Below are 24,802 nucleotides of genomic sequence, written 5' to 3' on the forward strand. Positions count from 1 at the left end.
TTGGAAGGCTACACTACTAATCACTGCTGAAATAATTACAGGTATAAAGAAATATGTTTATTATTTGGGTTTAGATGTGAACAGCAGTCTTGGAAGCATGCTGGTGATAAAGAGATGAGTTGCTGTGGCTTCTTATGCCACACAGTTAACAAAGTCAGATCATTGTCTTTACAGCTGTGCCTCACTCTCACTTCTCCTCACCTCTGTTTCTGCAGGGAAGGAGACTGGTGGGAGGCCCGTTCCTTGACAACAGGCGAAACTGGTTACATTCCCAGTAATTATGTGGCTCCAGTTGATTCCATCCAAGCAGAGGAGTATGTTTTCTTTTTTGTTGTAAAGACCCATTAGTGCTGTATAAGTAGGTGTGAGGAGTTGGTTTTGATTGATTGCAGTGATTTTTCAGATTACTTACATTATGTTTATTCCAGTTCTTAACCGCACTGATAAATAATTAGGTAATTAGTAACAAAAGAAGCACAAGCTCAGTGCTTTTTCAATGTCAAAACAAAGGAAGAAAACCTAAAGGAACATAGGTCTGCTTCCTTTTTTCAGGTGTTGACTAATTTCAAGCTTTAACCAGAAGGTGCCCCTGCTTTTCCTGAACCAACTTGTAAAAATATTTTGAGTCAATTAGTGTGCAAGTCAGCTGCATGTCTATTAAAGAGGGCGCATTGCATCAACAAATACAAATCCTACGATAGTAGGATGCCTACAACACATGCAGCAGGCAGCATAATGAGGACATATCTATGCAAAGAAAATGAGTGATGTGTGTATCCATATTATTTCGAAAATAAGAGATACAGTGGAGGAGCTTATACAGCTGAGCAGGCGCTGGTGTAGTCTGCACTTCAGGTTGATTGTGAAACAAAAAAACCCATTTGGTGCAGGAAGGAAAAAAGGCAGTAACTCTGAAAGCCTCATAGAGAACCACAGTAAAGTGGTTACATCTGGTCCTTCTGCTGAGGTTTTAGAGATGTGCTTCAACAAAAATATTGGTTACTAATACATCACTGTATAAGTCAAATATGTAGCTTATAGCAACATCTGTAAAAATACTGCTCTTCAGCAGCCACACAGTTTTCTGCCCTTTACCTTGTCTATTCCTTCCATCCACCAAGTCTTGGTTTCTGTTTGTCCAAGTCTTGCCTTTTTCGTAGGATACCAAGCAAGCATTCTCAGCAACTACTGATTACAGGCTTAGTGCGAAGTGCTACTGCATAACATATGCAACATTTACTACACAGTTTGTCACATTGGCTTTCCACCATGCTGAGACACAGTATGACAAAAATGGTTGACTATACTTGAGTAACCATCGTTTCCACAAATAATCCTCCATGTTTGAGTTCTGTGACACTAATTAATAATGCTATGTGGCATTTGTCTTACTATTTCTGATGCTTCCCTAAGGTGGTACTTTGGCAAACTCGGCCGAAAAGATGCCGAGAGGCAGCTGCTGTCATTTGGAAACCCCAGAGGTACCTTCCTGATCCGGGAAAGCGAAACTACCAAAGGTAGGCTGGCCAAAGTTATTCCGATAACAAATGAGACAATTAACAAGAAAAATTGTGCTAACTGTGTGACGTACCATTTTCAGTGGTATGAAGGTAGGGATAAGAATCATCTTGCATGTATTTGTGGATGTCTGGATATCTTAAGTCTTAGAATGAGTGTTTAAAGCAAACAACCCAAGTGCAACCTCTGTCATGCTCAACCCATGGTATCTGCAGTGCAAGTGACACAGTGTGATCCTTTGAAATTCTGTATCCTTGGCTGGTGGGGGAAGAAAAGGAAAAAAAAAATATGTAGCAGTTTCAAATTCACATATTAACAGGGAAAAAACTTGAATATATTTCTAATTAATATATTCATAAAGTGTTCAACTGTATCTATTCTGTTGAAGTCAAGTGGAAGGATGTATTCTCCTCCTTCCCTCTAAAAATGTTGAAGGAGTTCCAGTTTTCTTGATGGATGCTATTTTTGCTTTTACATTTTGTTCACAAGGCCTGTCAACATCTTCTCCAAAAGTTTCACATATATGAAAAGATCTCTCTAACTCATATAACTATTGAGGAGAAAACTGCAACTAAGTAAAAACAAACCTGGCCATTTCTCAATTAATCAGCAATCCAAAACAAAAGCTGTGGGAGGCATAAGTCACTGGAATTAATTCCATGTAAGTTCTGAAGTCTAATGATGGTTCATGTGCTTAAAGCACTGACTTGTCAGTGCTTTGATCAGAGCACACTGTCAGCTAGACTTAGCATGCAAAGTGCTGGAGTCAGGCTAGTTAAGGGGTTTAAAGGAGAGAAGCAGTACTTCCCCTCTACCCGATCTATCTTCAGATGCTGCACTGTCATCTAAAATTGTAAGTTTTACATTTTTGACTCTCGTAGTCACTGGATTCTTCCTTTGCTGCCTATAACTCTGAAGACTGTTTCTGATACAAAATCTGAATAGACAGGCTGTTGTTCCAGACAGCCAATTTCTTGTCACCACACAACTTAATCATGCTTCACAGAGCAGTGAGGCACTCTCTTACCAGGAGCAAGACAGGCTCTAACTTGCTCTTTTTCTGCAAATAGCCTCCACCTGTTTTTTTTCACCAACAGTTGCTATGATGTGTGTGAGGAACAAGTCTTTATTCCACTCTGTGCCAAGTTTAAAAACTCGCTCATATATGCAGCCATGGATCCTAAAAACAAACACAACACTGTTTCTCTAAACCACATTATCAGTTTAGTTGGGTTTTCCCATTTTTTATACTGTGATAGGGGATATATTTTGCAGGGCTGTTTACTTAGCTAAATCAGGGCTTTTTTCCGTGTTCTTGGGAGACACAAAAGCATTGGGGAAATGGAGTAATTCATCATGGATGGACTTAGAGCAGCAAGTTTCATTTCTCTGCATTTGAACTTAAGGCTTTCTACATCTTCAGGGTAAGTTTTCCTCAAAGCCATTGGAAAGAACCAAACATGCATGGTTTTTGTCAAAAATGCCTATTTCCTTTCTCATCCTTGTTGTGTTTCAGTATGTTGTTAGAAGAAAACAGCAAGCTTGTTGTTCATGAGAGAGAAAAAAATTGGCTGGGTGGCCTTAAATGGTGTGTTCTGCCATTAGTCTTCTTGAAATGCTTTACTCCAGCTAGTTGTCTTGGGCTTGAGGCAGGAATTGTTTTGTGACCTAGAATTGTCCCTTCTGCTTTAAATAATAGCAATAATAAAATTATACGGGATCATGTTAAAAAGTATCATTGTAGATGATTTTAGCGTGAAGTTAACCTCCCTTGATCAGGGTTGTCTTCTCTTCTTACTTCCAAAATAAATCAGATGGAGCTGGCTTTTCATTTTTTCAATGCCTGACTACCCAGATACTTCATCAGCTTTTGTCTGTATAACCTTTCACCTGGTTTCAATAGCCACTCTTCAAGGCTATCTGGTTTTAGGTTTGGGTTTTTTTTAAAATTCATTAGTATGATATATTGTAATGTCATGTTTCTATCCCAAATTTTTATTATGTATATCTCTTATATTTGAATTTATCATCAGATAATAACATGTAGTATAAATAACCAACAGCCTAAATAAATGAATAATGAAATCCATCTTGGTTCTTGTTTTTGTCTGGATTTGAACTAATGCTCCAGTCCTGCAACTTGATCTGAGGTCAGCGGGGGTCCACAGAGGGCCACCCACGCAGCTGTGATTGCAGACCTGGAGCCACAGACTGTTTACATTTTCCTAAAGAATCTAAAAGAGTGACCAGATAGGCAGGGAGCGTGACTAAAGAAAATACAGCTGCTGCCAGTGAATCAAAACTCACAAATGTGGACATGGAGAACACTGCCTGGAAAATTCTGAAAGGAAGCTGACAATGTACAACCCAGAGTAGTGGTACAAAGCATGCACAATACGTGCTTGCAGATCCTCAAGAAGCTTTGAACTCCTAGTTGAAAAAGAGTTGAGAGAACTCCTAGTTGAGGTGTACTGACTCAGTAACGGTAATGACCTCAGAAAACTGTCCTAAACAAGGAGTATTTTTCTACGCTTAGAAGGCATAGAATCACAGAAGGGCTTGAGTTAGAAGGGATCTTAAAGATTATCTAGTTCCAACCCCACCAAAATAAATAAATAGAAATAAAATATAAAAAAAAGTACCCCACCGTCACTTCTTTAAGGGTGCCTCCCATTCGCTTAAGCCAGAATCATCTGTTTAAGTGCTGGCTCTTTTCCTCCCAAATAGAAGGCAAACAATAGGGAATTTGAGAAGTCCTTGGAGTCAGGGTAAAGACATTTTACTCACCACAGCTCCCTCGGCAGTGAGCCACTCACCAGTGCAACCTATTGCAAGTTAATGTGGTCAAGGAAGCTTCTTCCTGAGGAGATATCCAGGAAAGAGATCTTACACCAGGGCCGCCTTTCACATTGTACAAAACTGTCTGCTTGTGGTTTTTCTTTCCTGCACTTAGCTGACGTGGTTACGTGTGAAAGTAGCAGAGGCTCTGGAAGGAGGACCTTCCTGAGATCTCTGCAGCTGCCAGTTACCTCTTTTCCTTTTAATGCCTGAATTCCTCTGAGTAAACACAGTATTTGCCTGAGCCATGAGTGAAGATTTGTCTTCTCCGCTGCCTTCGAAATGACCATGATTTTGATCAGAAGCTGCATTATGCTGTAAAAAGTGGCTTTGCTTTTGACACCGTAGAGAACCAACATGTGTGCCACTATATGTTGAATAGGATTGTCCTTCAAGTAAGACACCTGAATGTGCAGTGCCCTCCATAGGTGTCTTGAGCTCCTTTTACAGTCAGCAGAAAGCTGGGATTCTGTTCAAGTGCCCATGCCTACAGACACCACAGTGCCATAACACTCATAGAAACTAGGCTGGCATTCAGCTGCCCAAATAGCACCAGAAGCTTATGTGTGGGCATCTAAATCAAGCCCATAGCCCACCTGCAGAGAAGCTACCATTACACCTAAAACTACTGAGGTTCCTTTGCCTGGTCGTGAGTATCCAGAGACATTTGAAATGCCTTCAGGGTATCAACATGGATGGAAAAATGTGACAGCCTGTGGGAAAACTGCCAAGCAGCATGTCCTGAGGCGTCTCGCATGGCACTTAATCCCTGTGCTTCAGCATCTGAGTCCCACTAGTAAGCTCTAAAGCCCCTGCATGGATTTGGGAAGTTAAACATGCAGTTCTTGCAGATCTACTGGTTCACAGTCTTCATTTAGTATCACCTTCAGAAGACTATGGTGTACAAAGTATGCTTATTTGGTTGTTTAATGCTTATAAAGAAGTTTGGTATCCATCTAGGTAACAATACTACGCACGTATGAAGACATTTTCTCCAGTGCTTCCTATGAAAACTTGATATTTACCAGCCACTGTCATTTACATGAAGTGTAGTATTTCCAGTGTAACCTGAAACTTAGAATAGAAAAAGTAAATTTAGCAGCCTGAGTCAGTAAATGTTAAAATGTGAGTTTTCGATTATCCAGAAGTCCCAATTTCTTTCTAGAACATCATGAAAGGAACGTGGTGTGAACATCCTAAGATCTCTCTGACACTCATCTCCTTGTGTTAAATAATTCTGTTCTTTTTCAGGGTATGGTAAGCATTTTTTGGAAGCAATTTCTCTTTCACTTTGTAACAACTGACCAGGAAACAAAATCTTTGTGACTAAAAGCTAACTACAACTTTTGGTTTCTCCTTTGCTTGGAACAGGTGCCTATTCCCTGTCTATTCGAGACTGGGATGATATGAAAGGAGATCATGTCAAACATTATAAGATTCGTAAACTTGACAATGGTGGATATTATATCACAACTCGGGCACAATTTGAAACTCTTCAGCAGCTGGTTCAGCATTATTCAGGTAATTTTTCAGATAATACATGGCACTCTGAAGTATTTTAAAACAAAAGTGTTTGCTGCTGAGCTGATAGATGTGTAAGATACCCTAAAGAGTCATTTGAGCTATGAGTCTTGGTTGTTGTAGTGCATCTTCCATTTTGCCTTTCCCATTGCAGTTCTAAATGGCTTTGAATGCTGTTCACAGTGTAGTGGCAGAGCCTTTAAAACCTAACGCTTACTGAGGTAAAGGTTTTGTCTGCTCTCCTTCTTCTAAGCAAACAGAATTACTGAACTTGACTTGCACATCTCAAAGCATGAATTCCCTGTGAATAAATGAGTGCTAATATGTATCATTTTGCAGCACACTATTGCTAATAAAGCAAATAGGGAATTGCATTATGGAATTGTCACTGAAAGCAATGACCAAAAGGTTTGCATATATTACCTGAGTCAAATTTTCCTGCTTGAATTGTGTTCAATGTGCACAGTATTAGCATTTAAATTGTAATTGGTCTAATTTTAAAAATAAATGAGGCAATGTGGGTGTTTCTGTGTGCATACTGTTTATGTCCACCCACCAAGCTTTTTTTTTTTTTTTAATTCCTGTAATTAAAATGTGGCATGCACTATTCCACCCAAAAATGCATCCTGCTGTCACTGGTGATTAGTGTACAACAGATACAACTTTAAAGGCCCCTAAGCCCCTGCATAGGACAACTGGTTCTTACACAGAAGACTGCCATGCTTCTTTTTGAACAGAAATTTGTATTTTGAATTATTTTGCTTTTTTGTTTTTTTTTCCTTTACTTTAGCTTTTCATAATATTAACAGACGACCCAAAATGCTTGCTGCTCAAAAACTTTTCATAATTTTTACTTGGGAAGTCAACTTCTCTGTGGGGCATTTTTTCTGTATTCTTTGTATTCTGTCTGCTGTATTCTTATGCTATTCATACTAGACATCTGGCTGTCTTCTCCACCCAGTTTCTGATGGGTACATGCTGCCAGGGAGAACTTCTAGTTGTTTCTGGTGACTCTACTTTAAGCTAAATGAGGCATAAAAACTCACATGTAAGAAAGATAATTTTCAACCCCACTATACCAGTTGATATATGTCAACTTTTAGTTTTCTCTGGTCAACTTATTTGGGTGGTATATTTTCCATGCAAAGATGCAGAAACAAATAGATCTAGAAACAGCCATTTTTGTGCAACACAGAGGCATAATCAGTAATATCCAGATAGGGTAGCTCTGGAGGCATGGTACAGATCAACACTCTAGAGGTTTCATCTGCTGTCTCCCAGATCCAGGCGAACGAGGAGCCCTCACTCCACACAAGCCCCTGCTGACTTGAAACATAAAGGCTGCCTCTAACTGCCTGCTTTGCACTCTGAATTGTGGGAGGTAGATTAGCCACAATGCCTTGTGAGTGCCCAGATTTAATTCTAGGGAGAGCTCAAAGATGCCAAATGATTCAGCAAAGATCAGCGTGGTTCCTGAAGAACCACTGCTGAGACTGTAAGTCAGTGCCTTGTTGGCAGGACACCCTTCATGGCCACCCACCCTCAGTCTTCATCCCACAACTGTCCAGGCTGGAGGACCCCTCCTGTTCAGGTAGTTGGAAACCAGGCTACCCAGGTGGAGTGAGCAGTTTGTTCTCATGTGAGCAGTCCTAGGTCAGGAGCTGGATGTACAAAGTGGACCTCTGTGCAGACAGAGCACAGGCATTCCTGCACTGTGCTCTCTTTGCACTGCCAAGTACCCTTATTACCCATACTCACCTCTTATCCCAGCCCCTTCTCACCTAGATATAAAGCTAACTGCAATGTCTGGGCTTTCACAGGTGAGATGTACAAATGAAAAATATTGAGATCCCCAGAGTGTCCTGATGTCAGACTGAAGTCCAGTAACAGCACGTCCGAAGTTGAAGCACCATTCCCCCAATCCCAAAAAGCTGGCCTGTCAAGCATAAGCTCTTGTGCCATCTGGACTTAACTGGAGCACCAGCATGCCAAGCTATTTTTTAAAATTAAAGAAAAGAAGGAGGTCTTAAAAACCTCCAGCTTCTTCTTGCAGCTGTCCAAACTCATAAGGAAGCTTTTAAGATACAATCCGTATTTTTAGTAGTCCCTATCCTAATGTTCCGTTTGGAATTATCTTGGAATAAGACATGTCAACTGTTTGGCTAATCTTCCCTGTTTTGTGATCTTTGTTGTCTTGCTACAGGACACACAACAAGGTCCACAGTCAGGGTGTCTGTAGGGATTCCCCCACCATTACACAACATTTGTGCTGATGAGGTAGAGCTTGGTGTTGCAAGGAGCTTCAGTGCTTGCCCAACTTATGATGCTGAAACAAACTGTTCACTTGCCTGAAAAGAAATCTTGCACAGAAGAATACAGACTATGTTTGAGTCTGAAATACAATTGCAGTTCCTCACCTTGTTCTGCTCTGCTTTACCTGTTTTAAGATACAATTCGCTGTGCAAGCTTTATATTGTAGTCTGCTTTGTGCAGCGTAATATACTACTCATCAATATGTATGTATACATATGGGTTTTTATATATATATGTAATTGTTTTTACTCCTGCTAAAATATCTTGTGTGACTTTTGTCACAGTTCAGTCCTCTGTGAAGCTTTCCAAGAGACAATATAATGAACCTGCCCAAATGATGTAGGACTGGCTGCATATGCTAATAAAGGTTTGCTCTAGAAAGAATGTCAGGAAAAGTCTTTTACATGACACCTACAAAAACACCTTTTCACAGAGCAGAATATAGAAAATACCTTTTCCCAGGATACAAGAAGTCCAGCAAATTTTCATTGCTGTGATTTTCAGAAAAAAAAATCTTCTTTTGCTCAGCACAGAAACAATCCAGCTTGTAATTTACAGATAATTTTTAATTTTTGTATACTGTACTATGGTGAACCAGTTTCTTATGAGGTTGTCTTAATGCAACATTGTGGGAGAAGGGAAATTCTGAGTCCATGAGAGAAAGCACTGGCAGTCACCTTCCATTTCAGGCTGTGGAAGCAGAGACTAAAATATTTCCTGTTCTGTCTCAAATGAACATGTTTCAGTGTTCAATTTCTAATCTTCCAGGATGCTTTGTGGTATGCAACTAACAGCTGTTGTGAGTAGCATTGTTTTTATGCTTACTGTTTTTGTTTTATGTCACACTTTTTTTTCTTTCCTCTCCTTTGCTGTTGGCTTCACTTCTGGCTCCATCAGAGAGAGCTGCAGGTCTTTGCTGCCGCTTAGTAGTCCCCTGTCATAAAGGAATGCCAAGGCTTACTGATCTGTCTGTCAAAACCAAAGATGTCTGGGAAATTCCACGAGAATCCCTACAGTTGATCAAGAGACTGGGAAATGGGCAGTTTGGGGAAGTATGGATGGGTATGGAGCAAAATAATTATTCTAAAATAGCTCTCTGTGTGGGGATTACAAGATGGAAGGTGAAAATGTAGGACACTCTAATGCTCAAGAAAAAAAATTAGTAATGCTCAAAATGTTAGGAAAAATGGCTTTAGAATCATGTCTTTGACTTTGAAATTCTTTAATCTTCAACTTTCACTGTAATTGATGGCAAAAGAAAACTAAAATACCATGTTTTCTTGGAAGGTTTTGATTTTGACAAATTACCTCTGTCTTAATAATAAATCAAGGCTCACACAGTAATCTGTTAGTCATACCAAGAAGCCTTTTTCTGCAAGCTAACAAAAAAGTCCTTACCCTGAGTATCCAAAACCCAGTGTTTGCAAATGAACTTCAATGCAACTCAAAAACAAATCACCTTCCATCTTTCTCAATGCATGCATAATTTTGGATTATAAGTGTGTTTTTTTTATTAATTTCCTCTCCTATAGAGAAAGCTGATGGTTTGTGTTTTAACTTAACTGTGATTGCTACGAATAATACCCCACAAACTGTTGGATTGGCTAAAGATGCATGGGAAGTTGCACGTGATTCATTATTTCTGGAACAGAAGCTTGGTCAGGGGTGTTTCGCTGAAGTGTGGCGTGGTAAGGCAGAGAATATATTTTGCTTTGGATGGATCTTTTAAGGCCCTCTTGGCAGAAATAAACATTTCAAGTAGAGATCTTAAAGCTAAAAGATCAGAATAGTATGAAATGTTAGTTTATATTGCCTGAAACAGTCAAACGTAAATACATTAATCCATGGGGAAGGTTCCTTTCACTTGCACACAGTGGTATGAGAGGCTCGGGCATTAAACTGCATTAATTGCATTGGGTTTATTTGGGTAACTACACAATTGCTAGATATTAAAATAGGAATGATGATAAACCTCTAAGGCAGAATTGTTAACCAGAAATTAATCTGGTAAGTAGACATTTTTCTTTCATCATGTGTTTTAGCACTGATGGGATCAGACCCTGAAAATGCTTCCATCCACTCTTCCAGTTTAAAAATAATGACAAGTATCAGCAAATTGATATTGTCGAGCTAGCTTTCCCATGCATCCACTTCTTTAAGTCTGAAATTTGTATCTGCAGCAGAACCCAGTAACTCAATATAGAGAGCAGGGACAATAGAGGCAAAACTTGCTGGGCCCAGCTGAACTCCCACTTTGAAGTCCAGAAATATTGACATTTTCCAAATCCACTGACACTCTGTTTCCTGCACACTTGCCAGCTAAACTTACTGACCCCCGTCCCCTCCCCTGTGGGCCTCATTCTTTTAATGAGTATAAAACAATAGCAGATTACAATGTGCATAAATCTTAGTATGGCCATAGCATTGAAACACAATACAGTGGCCATTTCATGAGAGGTGGCTCAATTTTTGTGCCAAATTGCATTCTGTAGAGACTCTTTAAAATTACTAATTCAAATTAAGAATCACTATGTGTTGTTTCTTCAGAAAAATTTGGTGGAGCAGTTTGGCCACTTTTTGTTGCAGTGACACAAAAGTATGTAAAGCCAATGAGTTCTCCTTGGTTCTTGCAGCTGTTTCCCATTGCAAGATTACAGCAAGGAGCACGGCAGCAAGTCTGTGAAATCTATAGAATTTATAGACTAGAAATATAGAAAGTTACAGAATCTCACAGAATTACAGTTGACCTGTTGCGAAGAAAGCTGCATACATTTTCTGTTGGCATCTCCAGATAACTGCAGTTTCACCTTCCTGTTCTCCATCTTGAATGCATGCTCAAGTTTCCAGTTCATGATAATGCTTACTGGTCAGCTTTGTGTGCAGTAGATCTTAAACTGATACAGCAGTTAAAGGAACAAATTTTAAAAAATAAAAAAAATCAGCTCTGGGAAATAAAGGGCCAAGTACCAGTACCAAATATCTGTCAGAAATGCAAAAATTATTGTTACAATTATGACATTATGTTTCTTAATGTATAATAAAAAGATGTTAACAGCCCTGAAGCATTACCAAACTGGAGTAGATTAACACAGTAAAAATTAATAAAAAAATACATTAAGTAGTAATGAACTACATATGGGAGGAATTCAGAGGGAAGTCCGTGCTAATTTTCTATTAGAGAAACACACCAAACCACAACAAGAAAACTTAACAATTTAAACTCTAATCTGGGCTGAGAGGATAAGTTAACATTTTTGCTTGATTTTCTTTTTTTAACCAGAGAAATTCATAGGAGTATTTAAAAACAGACCTGCTGAAAACACTTCATGGTAACAGAATGAATTCTGGAATTTTTATTAAGGCAATGTAAACAGATAGTACACAGTTAATCCTGTTAACACACCAGGTAAAATCCTAGTTTGTTAATGCCAGACTGGTGTCCATGAAACTGTGGTTTTATTCCTGGTTCGTATAATTTGCGGTGCCTCTGTAGAGTGGCTGTGACTGACGGCATGCTGGGGTCCAGAGCCTCAGTGACTGCAGACAAAACACACTCCCTGTCACCCATCAGAAAAGATTTTGGCCGCCGTGGTTGAAGTTAGGAGGCAAAACTTCATCCTTCCCTGCGTACATAGGAGTGTTACTAAAGCAAAGTCTGCTTCAGCTCTGATTTGGAGGACTGAGTGAAATTAAGACCTCAAGAGTCTTCCTGAAGTGTGCTGGGGTAGTGGAGGTGGTAGCTCAGGACATTACTTCGCTGACAGTACAGTGACACTCGGCAGAAAATCAAGGCATAATGAAAACAAACTTGCTCTGCATGGTTTTGACTAATATGTGCCTCCAGCCCCCACCCAGACATTTGGGATTGCCCTTTAAGTGATGCGTGACACAGGAGCGGCAGCTCCTCCACTGCTCCTCCCCTGTCCTCAGCTAGACAAGATGGACCTGAGATCTGAGCACTTGCAAAGGAAAGGACCCAGCCCATTTTGTGCTCTGGCAGGTTGCAAAAGCTCACAATGAAGTTATTTTGGCTTAACCATTTCCCCTGCAGCAGCTGAGCCCTGCTAAATGTTCATGTACTTTTAGCGAAGACAAACCGGGTTTTTTACATGTTACCTTTTTTGATGACAGAGCCTTTGTGGACTTTATAGGCTTTCTGCTTATACTCATGCTTAAGTGCAGAGGGGTAATTTTTACCCAATGTGATTAATTCCTGAAGTCATTTAGTGTTGTTCTGCCCTTATTACACAGCAGCTCCCTATCAACAGATCACAGGTCCCATTCAAAGCCATTTCAGCCCTGACTCTGGAGCAGGGTTCTGGCAAGTCTGGGCAAAGACAACCAGAAGGCACTAGAAAAGTGGTATTTCTACCCATTTTAATTTTCCTTCCTTTCCCTTACCCCCCTAGCCCCCCACCCCCACCGTTGCCAAAAAAAAAAACCAACCCACTGTTATCATAAATAGGTCTTCTGGGATTTTGTTCTTTCCAGTTCTTTCCAGTCTTCCTTCTTCCCCTTGCAAATACCTGAGTGAAGCCTTATCTCTTGTGAAATGCCCTGAGACAGCTTTCCCCAACTCTCTCAAAGTCCTTGTGCAGGCTTTTGGATGTTAGAGAAGGCTTGGTAGCTGATGACTGAAAAATGATGCAACTTGTCCATTTCAGTGCTGACCACAAGTAAAGAACAAGATCAAGTAGACAAGAACCACCTCATTTTCAATCAGCAGCTTCTGGAGATGAGGAGGGGAAGGAAAAAATTGTATTTCAGTTTGGAAACACAAGTGTTTCTAAAATCAAATCACTTTAGGATTTGGTTTTGGGGAATTTTTCTTAAAATATTTTTCTTTCCTCTGACAGAACAAAACCAAAATGTTAAAATGTCTTGCAAATAAGAAGTTCTGGTTTTAACCATTTTTGTTGTCTAAATCTGTGACTGGAACTGTGTAGTTGTCTGTAGCAATTACTTGTTAGCAAGTAATTGCTGCAGATAACATGAAGATGGGTTTCAGCAGTCCCACATTTCTTACTCAGAGGAGGTTTCTGTGGAGATCAGTGGAAACATTGAGTAGGACAACAGCAATTGTGACCCAGTGCCAATGGGAGTATTATTTTTCAGTATAAAGAAAAAAACTAAAATATGAGGGAGGCATGGGAGGAATATAATGATAAGGCAACATGGGAAACCAAATTAAAAAAATAACCCTTATATTAAATGTCTTTGCTGGTTTTTCCTTGGTTACATTGGGCATCAGGCAGAAAAAGGAGGAGAAGATATTTAATCTAACTAAGTGTCTGTGCTTGTAGGTACGTGGAATGGAAATACTAAAGTGGCTATCAAGACCCTGAAGCCTGGCACTATGTCTCCAGAATCCTTCTTAGAGGAAGCCCAAATCATGAAGAAGCTAAAACATGACAAATTGGTCCAACTTTATGCTGTGGTATCTGAAGAGCCTATCTATATTGTCACGGAGTACATGAGTAAAGGTGAAGCCAGAGCTGCTGGCTCGATAATATTTTTTCTTTATTGATGCTTCTTGGGGATACAGACGGAGGTGCAGTGTGGTGCATGAACAGCATGTGAGGAAGGAGAGTGAGAACAGGAAAATAAATTCACCTTTGTCTTCAGAAGAATTATGAATTTCACTCTGAATTGGGCCCAAAACCTGATGCACAAAGAAAATTTATACTAGGTGGGGAAGGGAGAAGTTGGTGCAGCATAAGTGATTTTAACAGCATCAGCATCCAAACTTCACTGACAAGGGGAGATGTGCATTTTCTAGGTTTGATGATATTACATGCTGCTTCCCAAGATCCTAGCTTTTTCCAGCACAGGAGAGTTCTTGCAGCATCTTCTTTCAGTGTTTACTTGTCAGCTTAGGATTTCTGTCTCTTCATTTAGCAGTCCTGAGTTCTGTCACATGCACCATGCTCTCAGATCACAGCTTCATTTTCAGTCCACCCCATTTATCATTTTAATACATGATTTGCACATATTATTCTTTCCCCTCCTCTCTGCCTTTCCCTTTCCCCTTCTCCTTTCTCTCTTTCTTTAAGCTACTTAACTGGTAATGATGTAAAATGAGAAAAGGAAAACTTTTTGCTTCCTCCGATCTCCAGCAGGGGTACTGAGAGCAGAGCAAAAAATCTGCTTGTTTTGGAAAAGCAAATGAACCAAATAGGAAACATAAGTTCTCACAGGGAAGTTTCATTGTACATTGGAGGATGTACTCTGAAATTTTAAGTCCATTTTTTCAGTCTGTTTGGAGTTGATTTTTATTTTCCTGGCAGGTGCTTGCCCACCTCCCTCCTCAGAGGCCTCCAAGCCCTGACTAACTCACACTTTAATCATATGTGTCGGTGACAAGCATATGCCTTTTCCCTTTTAAAAAAAAAAAGAAGACTTTTCAAAATCCTTCTGAAGTACATGGTTTATTTTGGCTTACTTTACTAGTTTGTACGGTAACATTTTACATCTTTGGATCTGAGCTTGAGGCTGACAATTTATCAAGCGAGACTGCCACACTTCTCTGTTTGAATACAAGATTGGGATGGAAGCTATAGGCATTTTATTTAAAGTGACAGGGTACCTCCTTGTTTTCCTTTGCACAGGAAGGCTGTGTCCTTATTGTTTTTGCTGAAGTTACTTTCGTTTCATGTCTGCTTTGTCTTCCTAGCAGTCTTCTAAAATTAATGATTCATGCTGTGTTTAGCTCTGGGTTACCTAGAGAAGGAGCACTACTCATTTCTAAGGAAAAATAGCCTTTGCTAATGCTATCCCCTTTGGGCTTATCAGGCTTCAGGCCGACCTTTCATTTGGAGCTGGTTGAGCTGGGATCTGACTTTTTCCATAGCTTGTGTGGCTTGGAACTGAGCTGCTGCTTTTCAGCTAGCTGAGGCCTTTAGAGAGCAGCAAGTATGTAGTTTTAAAGAGCACTGGAAAAGTTAAGAAAGACCAGCTTTCTCAGTAATGGTCAGGAAGACTAAAAACAATGTTGTTTCTTTTCCCTGCAACTCTCCTTGTACTAGTGGCATATTCTTCTGCAAGACAACCTTAAAGAAGAGCAAAGCAAATATAATAGAATTCTAAAATATCATGGGGGTTTTTTAAACTGTCTCTTAAACTTGAAACACTGCTGTCTTTAATATGGCATGTATTGCTGCACTTCCATCCTGATGAGTTGCCATTGTTTTCCTAACATCTTTCTATTGTGTCAACTCTGCATTTGCAGGGAGTTTGCTAGATTTCTTAAAAGATGGAGAAGGAAGAGCTTTGAAGTTACCGAACTTGGTGGACATGGCAGCCCAGGTCTGTCTTCAGAGTATTGAGCACTGAGATGTATGTTTTGTAGCCCCTGTATGTCTGAGTTCATTTTAAATGCACCAATTGTGTCTCATGCTTCTCACAGGTGGCTGCAGGAATGGCCTACATAGAGAGAATGAATTACATACACAGAGATCTGCGGTCTGCAAACATTCTGGTGGGAAACGGCCTAATATGCAAGATTGCCGACTTCGGATTGGCAAGACTGATTGAAGACAATGAATATACAGCCAGACAAGGTAAAAACAATGGCAGATGTAGCACTGAGTGTCATTCTTGTGACAGGGAAAGAATGGAATGTGGCTTTGAAAAGCTCTCTCATATGTTTTGGGGTTTGGCAAATCCTGAGGTCTCCTAGGCAGAAGTTCATTACTGAATGCATGTCCCAAAGAGAATCTCTTATTTAGTTGTCTTCCCTTTAAAAACTGACAAAAATGAAACAAAGATGATGAGTGAGAGCACAGTTGGTAAAGTGACAGTAAAGATGAAGATCCTCATGGTGCCATAACAAAGAGGATACTTTACTTACCAGCCTTGAAAGTCTGAATGGGGTAATCCAGAAAAGTCTATGTAAGCTATTTCTTTCATAATGTGCCTTCTAGTATTTACTAACAACTATCATTATTGCTGTGCTATTCTTATTTTCTTTATTTTGAACAGGTCAACTAGTTGTGCCTCTATGCAATGGAGCTGCCTTTCAGAGTACTATGTTTTCTTTGGGAACTGAAAACATTTTTTTAATAGAAGTGCCATTTTCCAGTGCCACACAGAGTGCTAGGCATAGACAACCACTGATACACTATGAAAATGTATCAAAGAGTTTTGTAGCTTTTTTTAAAAAGCATGTGTGTCATGACACAGGCTCTTTGTAGTTATTCTTTACAAATCATGCTTAGTTGTCAGATGTTGGTCCAAGCTGTAAAGCTACATTTTTGTTCTCTTTCTGCTGGCAGGACTTTGTTAGTGTTTGCTCAATATGTGTTGGTAAACAGCACTCCATCCATTTCAGTGCCAAAGCCAAGGAAGGTCCCACTAAACCCTGTTGTATGTCACCAGAAATCACAGGTCGGCTAAGTGCTTCATTACCTACATTTACTCCTTCCTGTTGTTTCTTCTCTTGAGCAAAGTCCCTGTTTCAGCATAGATCTTGCCATTAATTCTTAGAAAAGAGCTCACCTCTTTCTGTAACTTTTTCTGTAAGTGTTGACAGAAGGAGCCAGAGAGTTTCCAGCACTGCCTTGGCCTAGGAGCAGCAGCAGCTCTCTTGGTGTTCTCACTCCTCTGAACTGCTGTCAGAAGTACCTAGTCACAGGGATGTGGACCACAGGGTGCATCCACCCTAAAATTGCCTGCTTCGCATTTGGACAGTGAGGCCTGATTATTTTGATGGGGTCCTTGAAGTACCTGTGGCAGATACTAATGCAGAGACTTAACCACTATTGATTTCAGCCTGAGCGTGGGAATTGCTTTTTGCTTGAAAAAAAATAGCCTTGTATCATTCTCTCCAGAGAAATAAGAGTGTCTGGGGGCTCTGGTAAACAGAAAGCTGGCTGCTTGCTCTTCCCCTGTGTAAAACAAGAAGAGTTTTCCTTAAACAAGGCAGACAGATCCAGTCTGCAAAATGGCTTTGAAATGGTGTCCTACATTATCTCCATTTCTGTCTGGTTTGCTGCCATGTCTTTTGTTCCCTTTGGAAACCACCCAGTGTATAGTTTTACATGATTAATTATTTGTTTTCATAGACAAGTATGTGACCTACTTCTGGCCAGATCTTTTCGGACTCCTGATCCCTAGAAAATCCTCTGATGACCTGTTTGCCTCCTGGTTTAAATCTCTCAGAACAGTTTCACTCTCTTCACATTTTAAAAAAGCTGTGAAAACCTGCCTGACTGATATTGAGGAGAACCTTCAATTTTTAAGACAACAGAAATTACTGGATTTGGGGTGGGGAAACTTTGAGCTGAGAAAAGCATAACACCAGGACTGGCAAGGAGAGGGAGTGTAGCCATAGGTATCTCCTGCCCTTCCTTCATGACAGAAATCACTTGTATTGAGGAAAAAGTGTCTGAGAAGGGACAATTAGTTTGGCTTTTAAAATGCATTGCTGATGATCTGGAGATCTGAATTGTGTTTGCCTGGCTTCATCTCATGGTGCTAGTATGAAGAGGTCATCTATCCTTCCCATACTTGAGGGCAACGGACAATACTTACTTCCACTGTCCTCAGGGTCAGGCTGAAGTCCTTCAGAGCTACAGAATTCATTAAAAGAGAGACCCAAAGAGCTGTAATCACAAACATTCCTGTAGAAAGGTTTTCCTACTTTCACTAATGTCTTTTAGACCCTTTCTTAAGTGGTAGCTTGTTCTAGGAAGGGATGCTTTTCTGACCAAGTAGCACATTGTCAATTATGCTTCATTGCAATTAACCTGGCTTCCAAGCCAGCTGGGCAGCCAAGGTGAGCCTAAGACCTTTAATTTATTGAGGAAGAAACATGGTTTTTAATGTGGCACTGGATTATTTTTTTTCAAGTGCAATTCAGTTGTGGTGTGTTTAGTTAAACTTTAGTTTGAGCATTGCTTGGTGGAGACCACAGTATCAGAAGGAAATGGTTGCCTATGCTTGTTTCCCATGACCTATTACTTCAGCCTCCAAGGAGATGCATCTGGGGACTGCTCTGTTTATCTAGCTGACTACTGCTTCAGTGGGAATTTTGACACGGGAGAGCCTGGCCAGCAGAGGGGAGGGGGATGGGGAGTGCTCCAGACTGGCAGCTCCTGTGGGAGAAAGGAAATGTTTTTCCTTGCAAAATCCAAAGATTAAAGTCTCTAGTCACTCTCTCCTTAGCAGCCATCCTTCTCTTGGCTTAAATGTGTTAGTACAGAGCTCATTGTTGGCGTGGAGAAGAGGTGGTTTTCTCCAGCTTCACTTGATCTCCTCCTCCCTTCCCCCACTGTCACTTTTGTCTTCGATTAAATATTTTGAAAGGAAACAGATGGGGATGCTTTAAGCCCCAGCAGGCTAGAGTGCAGGATTCCTGAACCTGTGTGGGTATTACTTAGCCTGGTGGTAATGTTTTACTGACTGGTTTATTTTCTTTTTGGTTTGAACAAAGGAGGCCTGACTGCTCCTGATTTATGAGAGGCAAATAAAAAGTAGTTCGTTGTCTGCACTGCCATTTCTCAGCAATTGTCAGGAAGGAAAGAGATGGTCATGCCACTAATGATTTAAAGTGTGTGACTAGCAGCTATACACTGCCATTAAATAATACAAAAAAAAAAAGTTCTTGGCTTGTAATGAGCATTTGGCTTCTCTTGCTTTTAGAGGAAGTGAGTAATCAAAGGGGAAAAACATGCCTGTTAATGTGACGCCCATTTCAAAGGCTACACTGATGGACTGTATTGCAGACTGCACCACTGGGTCTTGCTTCTTTTGACTGATGCTGTTGCAACATCTTCCCCGCACACATAGTGTCAGGCACTGAGTCTTATTCCTTACACTGGTGTTAATGCTGTGTCAGTCCTCTAAGACAAGACTTAAAACTCCTGATATCCTACAGGACAAAGAAAAACTTCCCATCACTTTCAACACAGAATTTCCCATGCAGTTCTGCTACCCTTCTACTGATCTGGTTTACAGCTATGTGGAGCCAAGCACGTGGCATTTTTGTGGAGAGTGCCGAGCGCTCCACAGAGTTGCTGGGTTAGAGTTGTTACTATTCTAAGCAGAGCAGCTGATACAAATTTAAAATTTCCTTAATAAAAAAAAAGAGCAGAGTTATTTTTCAGGCCATGTTTCTACTGCATACACTGGCAGCACTTGCAGTAGTGCCACTCCAAGCACATATGAAAGAATAAGAATCTTTCTGATGCCTTCCAGACAAGTCAGAGCTATTCTGGGAGCTCTAGTACGTGTTTGTAAACTCTCAGATGATTTTTGCCTCCTTAACACTTAGAAATACCTCCTTCTTGCCCTGCTTAAAAACAGGTGATGCTTCTTGTTTTGATTTCCTAGAAATAAACAGGGATTTTTTTCCCCCTCCTTCCAGGCTCTTTCCAGTCCTTTAGTAGGGACATGTTCACCACCTAATCAGATCTATCTTGTTTGTGACTGACTGTACTGCGGGCTGTAGTGTCCAGGGCTTTGTCAAGGGCTTTGTTCTTGCTCTTTACCTGCTGTTCCCTGGGCCAGCCCGGGAGCAGACAGGAGAAAGGACTCTTGCTTCTCAACAGCCAGCCACCTGGGTCTGGGAAGGGTGTCACTGATATGCTCTTACAGAGCTGCCATCTGCTTTATGAGAAGGAGCGCGGCCAGGTCAAGAGGAAGGACAAGAGGAAGGGGGGCGTACAGGCAGAGAGAGAGAGGGGGATGTTTAGACCTGCAGTTCCGCCCCTTGTCCCCCTCTTCCTGGGAAGGGGTCCGCCTGCAGAGCCTGCTTCTCATCGCTGATGTTTTGCCAGGCTTGTAATTTCATGTTCGTTCTCACAGAACAAAAAATGTAATTGCACAGTCCCTCCCACACGGCACTAATCGTCGCCTACTGGGGCTGACTCGTTTCCTGTTTCATGCTTGCTTCAGCACTTCATTTTTACCTTTTGCAGCTTATCCTTTCCAGCCCCAGAAGCAGTTCAGTGCCACACTGAATTTTCTGGTAGCTAACCCGAGAACTCCCTGAGTTTTGGGGTTTTAGAGCTTGGGGTGCTGCATCGGCTTTGGTTTTAAGGTACTAGAGGAAGCAGCTTTGTAGCATTTCCAGAAACAGGATCATTATCAAGCTGGCAGTGGCTCTGGGGCACTAATTTCAGAGGTTTCTGCTTCATCAAGATTTAGATCTGAAGAAAAACAAAGCTCTGAGGGATTTTCACTTGCCTCAGAAGAAATCATGCTGAGAGTTGTATGTCAAGGTCACTCAATCATCCCAGCCCCCTCCACTCCTTCTCATCACATGGTCTGCTTGTAGCCAGAAAAGAATTAAAGGAGGGCCATGGATTGATTTTTCCCAAGGAAATCCTCCTGGGAGATAACCTGTGTGAATGCCTGAGCAGAGCCAGGCAGAGGTCCCAAGAACAGGGCTGAACCTAACAAAAATCCTCAGAGGCAGGAGGCAGGGCTGGCTGCCCTAACAGTAAATTGTATCAGCAGCTTTGGTTTCATGTGGTTGCAAGCAGTGCAGAAACCCAAAAAAGGCTTTCCCCAGGCTGAAACACTGCAAAAAAAAAGGACTGAGATAAAAGCTGCAGATTAGTACCTTGCTTTGGGGCAAAGACAGGCTATCCTGACCTGATGGATGCAGTGTGCGGTTGGGTTTTATGCATGGGGTTACTGATGTGCTAGTTTGTAATAAAAGAGGTTTCAGCAAAAAAAAGAGAGAAATCTCTCCCCTAATGATGTAAAATCTGCCTTCAAAGTAGGAGATGGGCTGCCTTGTCAGCTGGGGCAATTTGGCTTATCAGATTTATTAACGTGCTTGTCAGTAATACACATTTTATTTGATGCTGTAATTTGTTTGCAGCACAAAGTCATCTTGTTTAATAAGCTTCTGAGGCCTGGGCAGAGTGAGGGGATGGAGTTTTTAATCAGTGCGTTGGGAAGAGAGTAAGTGTGGAAACTGTGTGTGTCAGTCAGGAGCCATGCACAGTGTCTAGTCTGTTTGAACTCTTCCTATAGCAACAGCAATCAGGAGGCTTCGAAGCAGCGCTCAACACATTTGGGAATTTTTGTGCTTTCGTAGCAGTGCACTGTCTCAGTCTCCAGTGCAAGACATTGGATGGCAGGCAGCACCCTGGGGGGAACCCTGTTAGACAAACACAACACACCCACTTACACAAGCTGCATGTGATCTCTTTGTGTTATGGCAGTGCACGCACTGTACGTGCAGATGACCAATTTGGCATGTCCTCACTGGTCTCTGCTCTGCCCTTACTGATGCCTCTGCCATACTGGATTGCAGGCTCTCTTGGACCATCTAGCTTCCAGCATGTGTTGCAGGGCCAGAAAACCATGAGGCAGGGCTCTGCTAGCAAGCTCTCCACCAACCCTGCCTTTTTCTCCTCCCCATTTATCACTTCAAGTCTATCATCTATCAGGAAATACTGCAAAAACTGCAGAACGTGATTTTTGATATTAGTTGTTTTAGTCAGAGAATCATCCACAGCAGGGACATCATCATGGCTAGGCTTCGCGAACGAAGATTTGGGAAGGCTCTATCCACATTTTTAACAGGCACGTTGGTGACTTATGAGGCCAATACGAGACAGACATGTCTGATTGCAAAAGGCACAGCAGAAAGACTCCTTAGATGGTATATTCTGCAAAACACGATTCTTTCTGCATTGCCTTTTCTCCTCAAGAGTGATCCTGCGTGTGTTCTCAAGGGAGACAGCTGAGTTATAGATGGTGTGTCTCCAGGCCTCCCGATTGGAGGCCAGAGTAGACCAGTTATGGTGATCAATATGGCCAAGGCTGAGATGTTGTTTCAGGGAGTCCTTGTATCTTCTCTTCGGGGCTCCTCTCTTGCAGCAGCCAGTGGCAAGTTCACCATAAAGCAGGATCTTAGGGAGGCGGTGGTCCTTCATCCTTGAGACGTGCCCTGCCCATCGCAGCTGTGTTCTCATCAACATGGCCTCTATACTTGTGACTGCTGCTTGTTCTAGAACAGATGTACTGGTCACATAATCTGACCAGCGGATGTTTAGATTGAACGGAGGCAGCGTTGATGGAAGCGTTCTAGGAGACGCAGGCTGTCCTGTCATTCAAAAATCCACAGCACAGACCATTTGTCTTCTCCAGCAGTGTTCATCACAGTCCAGTGAGGTCCAGCTCTCAGGAAAAGGGATGTGCTGGAATGGTCCCCTCTTCTCAGGGACTTACCTTGCTTCTCATCTTCCTGTGGTTCCTCAGCACACCACATACTTGTCTCCTAGAGCCACACTGGCAGTATATGAGGAAGGCAAAAATACCAGGAAAACTGGCTACAAAAGAGTCTGAAGAGATTTCTTTTCTCCAAAGATGAGTTGTAGGTGGTTGCTACCTTTGGATCTGAGTATGAAGCACATGGGAATTAAAGCAGGTTTGACTAAGTTCCTCAGAAAAACACAACTGATTAAAGAAAGAAAAATTGTTGAATAAATGTATGTAACGTGAACAAGCAAACCCTCACACTTGGCCATCTTATACACCACCAGCTGATGTTCAAGGCTTCAGGCTCCTGGCCAGCTCAGGCTCCTTTGTTCAGCTGGCATGGGTTGTGTGTACTATCTTAGCTGCACGTATGAGAGAGCAGAGGGACATTGGCCCTTACATTCAGGGCTGCCTGCATAAGCCCGTCTAAAACCATGCACTGCAGGCCTAGGGAACCTGACCACCAGCTACACACAGCTTGCAGTTTTTCCAGGGATCAGCATGGGGTATAGAGCCCCAGGTGGCTGGAGCAGTGTTGCCAACCCCAGGTGGCTGCTGGTGCTGATGAAGCAGGGCCAACTTCCAGGACAGAGGTTCCAGTGATGACAGCTACTGCTGTCACAACCAAGGCAATTTTTAAGGGAAGATGAAGTTCTGCAAATTTTGAGTCTGGTAAACTAAGATTGGTCACACGAAGAAGTATAAGTTAGGGAGATTGAGACCAAAGCCAAGCACCCAAATTTTAGTTCCTGCCTACATACCAACCAATGAAATTATAAAAGAGGCAGAATTTAAAAAGTGGATAGGCATCCAAAACTCCTCCAGCACCTTTGTGAATCTAATCACTGATGTGCTGATGCTTAACTAGACTTAAGTTCCTGACTTCAGGCATTCGGGATTTGAAACTTTGTCTTGCTTCTTTTGATTTAGGAGGACTTACTTGAGCAATTGCAATATTGCCTAGAAAAAAAAAAGTATTTGTTTCTGTGTAATAGTCTCTTAAGATCATTTATATGCAGAGCAGAAAAAATTTTAGCACATCAGAGTTTTACTAAGTAAGGAGATGAGAATTACCATGTTTACTTTGCATTCTGAGTCACAACAGATTGGGCTGTATAGCTGAAGGTATGGGACATTGAGCACTGGGTGTGATGGCAGAACAGCACCAGCAGGGAACTCTAAACAGTGCCATAAGTTCACTCCCTGAGAGTGATTTGTCCACGTTATTACACTTTCCACACTCCTCCTGAAAGCTACGGGAGCTTTTATGAGAGGGTGGTGTGAAGTCAAAGTCAGTCTGTTTCCAAATTGAAGAGTGTTTGTCACTAGGGATCAGCAATAAGCAATGCAACTCTTTTGCCTGTATGTTAATACAAGGCACTGGGGAAATGTCTGCATATTTTTTCGTACATACTATGAGTTAATTATTACCACAAGACTTTTCTTTAAAGTCATACTGAAAATATTTTCCCTAAGAAAACAGCAAATTACTGGAAAAGCAAATAAATCAGTGTTTAAAGACTTGTTATCTTACCATCCTTGCCACAACTGGCTTCTGCAAACTCTGATGATGGATGAACACATTAGAACTGCACGTATTTAAGGCACTACAGGCTTTTCAGTGCCAGGAACTTAAAGTACATTGTCAAGTTATAAATCATAGGCCAAATTTGTGCCTCAACATCATGCACTCCAAGCAACTCGAATGGCAGTATTATTTTTAATTCCTTGCATGTTTCTAATGAAATATTAGGTTTGGTTTTAATTTATGTTTTCACCATGTTTGTCTGTTTGCATTTTGCTCAGCTTGAGCAGCTAAACTAGGAGGTACATTTCCAAATATATCTCATTTCTGCTTATACATGCTAACTGTGTTTGACTTGCAAGTATCTCAGGGAAATGTTAATTTAAAACATTTTGGGAAAAAGAATTTCTATTATATTGAGCTTAATTGTCTTTAAAACTGCTTGGGTTTTTTTTTTCATTTTATAAAATTTCAAACTGGAATTAAAATGTCTTCTTAGCCTTCTCTTGGGATGTGGGACAAACCCACCCCTTCCCTGCTTAGTCTTTCCTTGTGCCCTACACATTCCACCTGCCTGTCCTCTCTGACCGTACTCCATGGAGCTTTTTGTTAACACTTGCCTGCAACTCTTTCTACCTGCACGTGTTGCAGAACACAACAGTCACCTGTAAACTGGTACTTTGATTCTGTCTCTGTTCTGGTTAAGATTCATGTATTCTTTCGTTAGGTGCAAAATTCCCCATTAAATGGACTGCGCCAGAAGCGGCACTGTATGGAAGATTCACAATAAAGTCGGATGTGTGGTCTTTTGGGATCCTACTGACAGAGCTGGTAACAAAAGGGAGAGTGCCATACCCAGGTAAGAAAACA

General features: G+C 41.3%; 1 protein-coding gene across 4 annotated transcripts in view; it reads left to right on the top strand.

The window, feature by feature from the left end:
* Positions 1-24,802, top strand: part of FYN (FYN proto-oncogene, Src family tyrosine kinase) — a 143,945-nt gene that overhangs the window by 107,009 nt on the left and 12,134 nt on the right. For 2 of the 4 annotated variants that reach the window (XM_064649739.1, XM_064649740.1), the window contains 8 exons: positions 216-314; positions 1,414-1,517; positions 5,728-5,877; positions 9,088-9,252; positions 13,494-13,673; positions 15,419-15,495; positions 15,596-15,749; positions 24,660-24,791. In XM_064649739.1, the coding sequence (XP_064505809.1) occupies positions 216-314; positions 1,414-1,517; positions 5,728-5,877; positions 9,088-9,252; positions 13,494-13,673; positions 15,419-15,495; positions 15,596-15,749; positions 24,660-24,791 (1,061 nt within the window). Of the gene's footprint in view, positions 1-215; positions 315-1,413; positions 1,518-5,727; positions 5,878-9,087; positions 9,253-9,722; positions 9,879-13,493; positions 13,674-15,418; positions 15,496-15,595; positions 15,750-24,659; positions 24,792-24,802 lie in introns of all 4 variants that reach the window. The other 2 variants (XM_064649742.1, XM_064649741.1) reach the window with 2 other exon arrangements.

The sequence above is a fragment of the Pseudopipra pipra genome, chromosome 3, assembly GCF_036250125.1.
Source record: "Pseudopipra pipra isolate bDixPip1 chromosome 3, bDixPip1.hap1, whole genome shotgun sequence".
Lineage (NCBI taxonomy): Eukaryota > Metazoa > Chordata > Aves > Passeriformes > Pipridae > Pseudopipra > Pseudopipra pipra.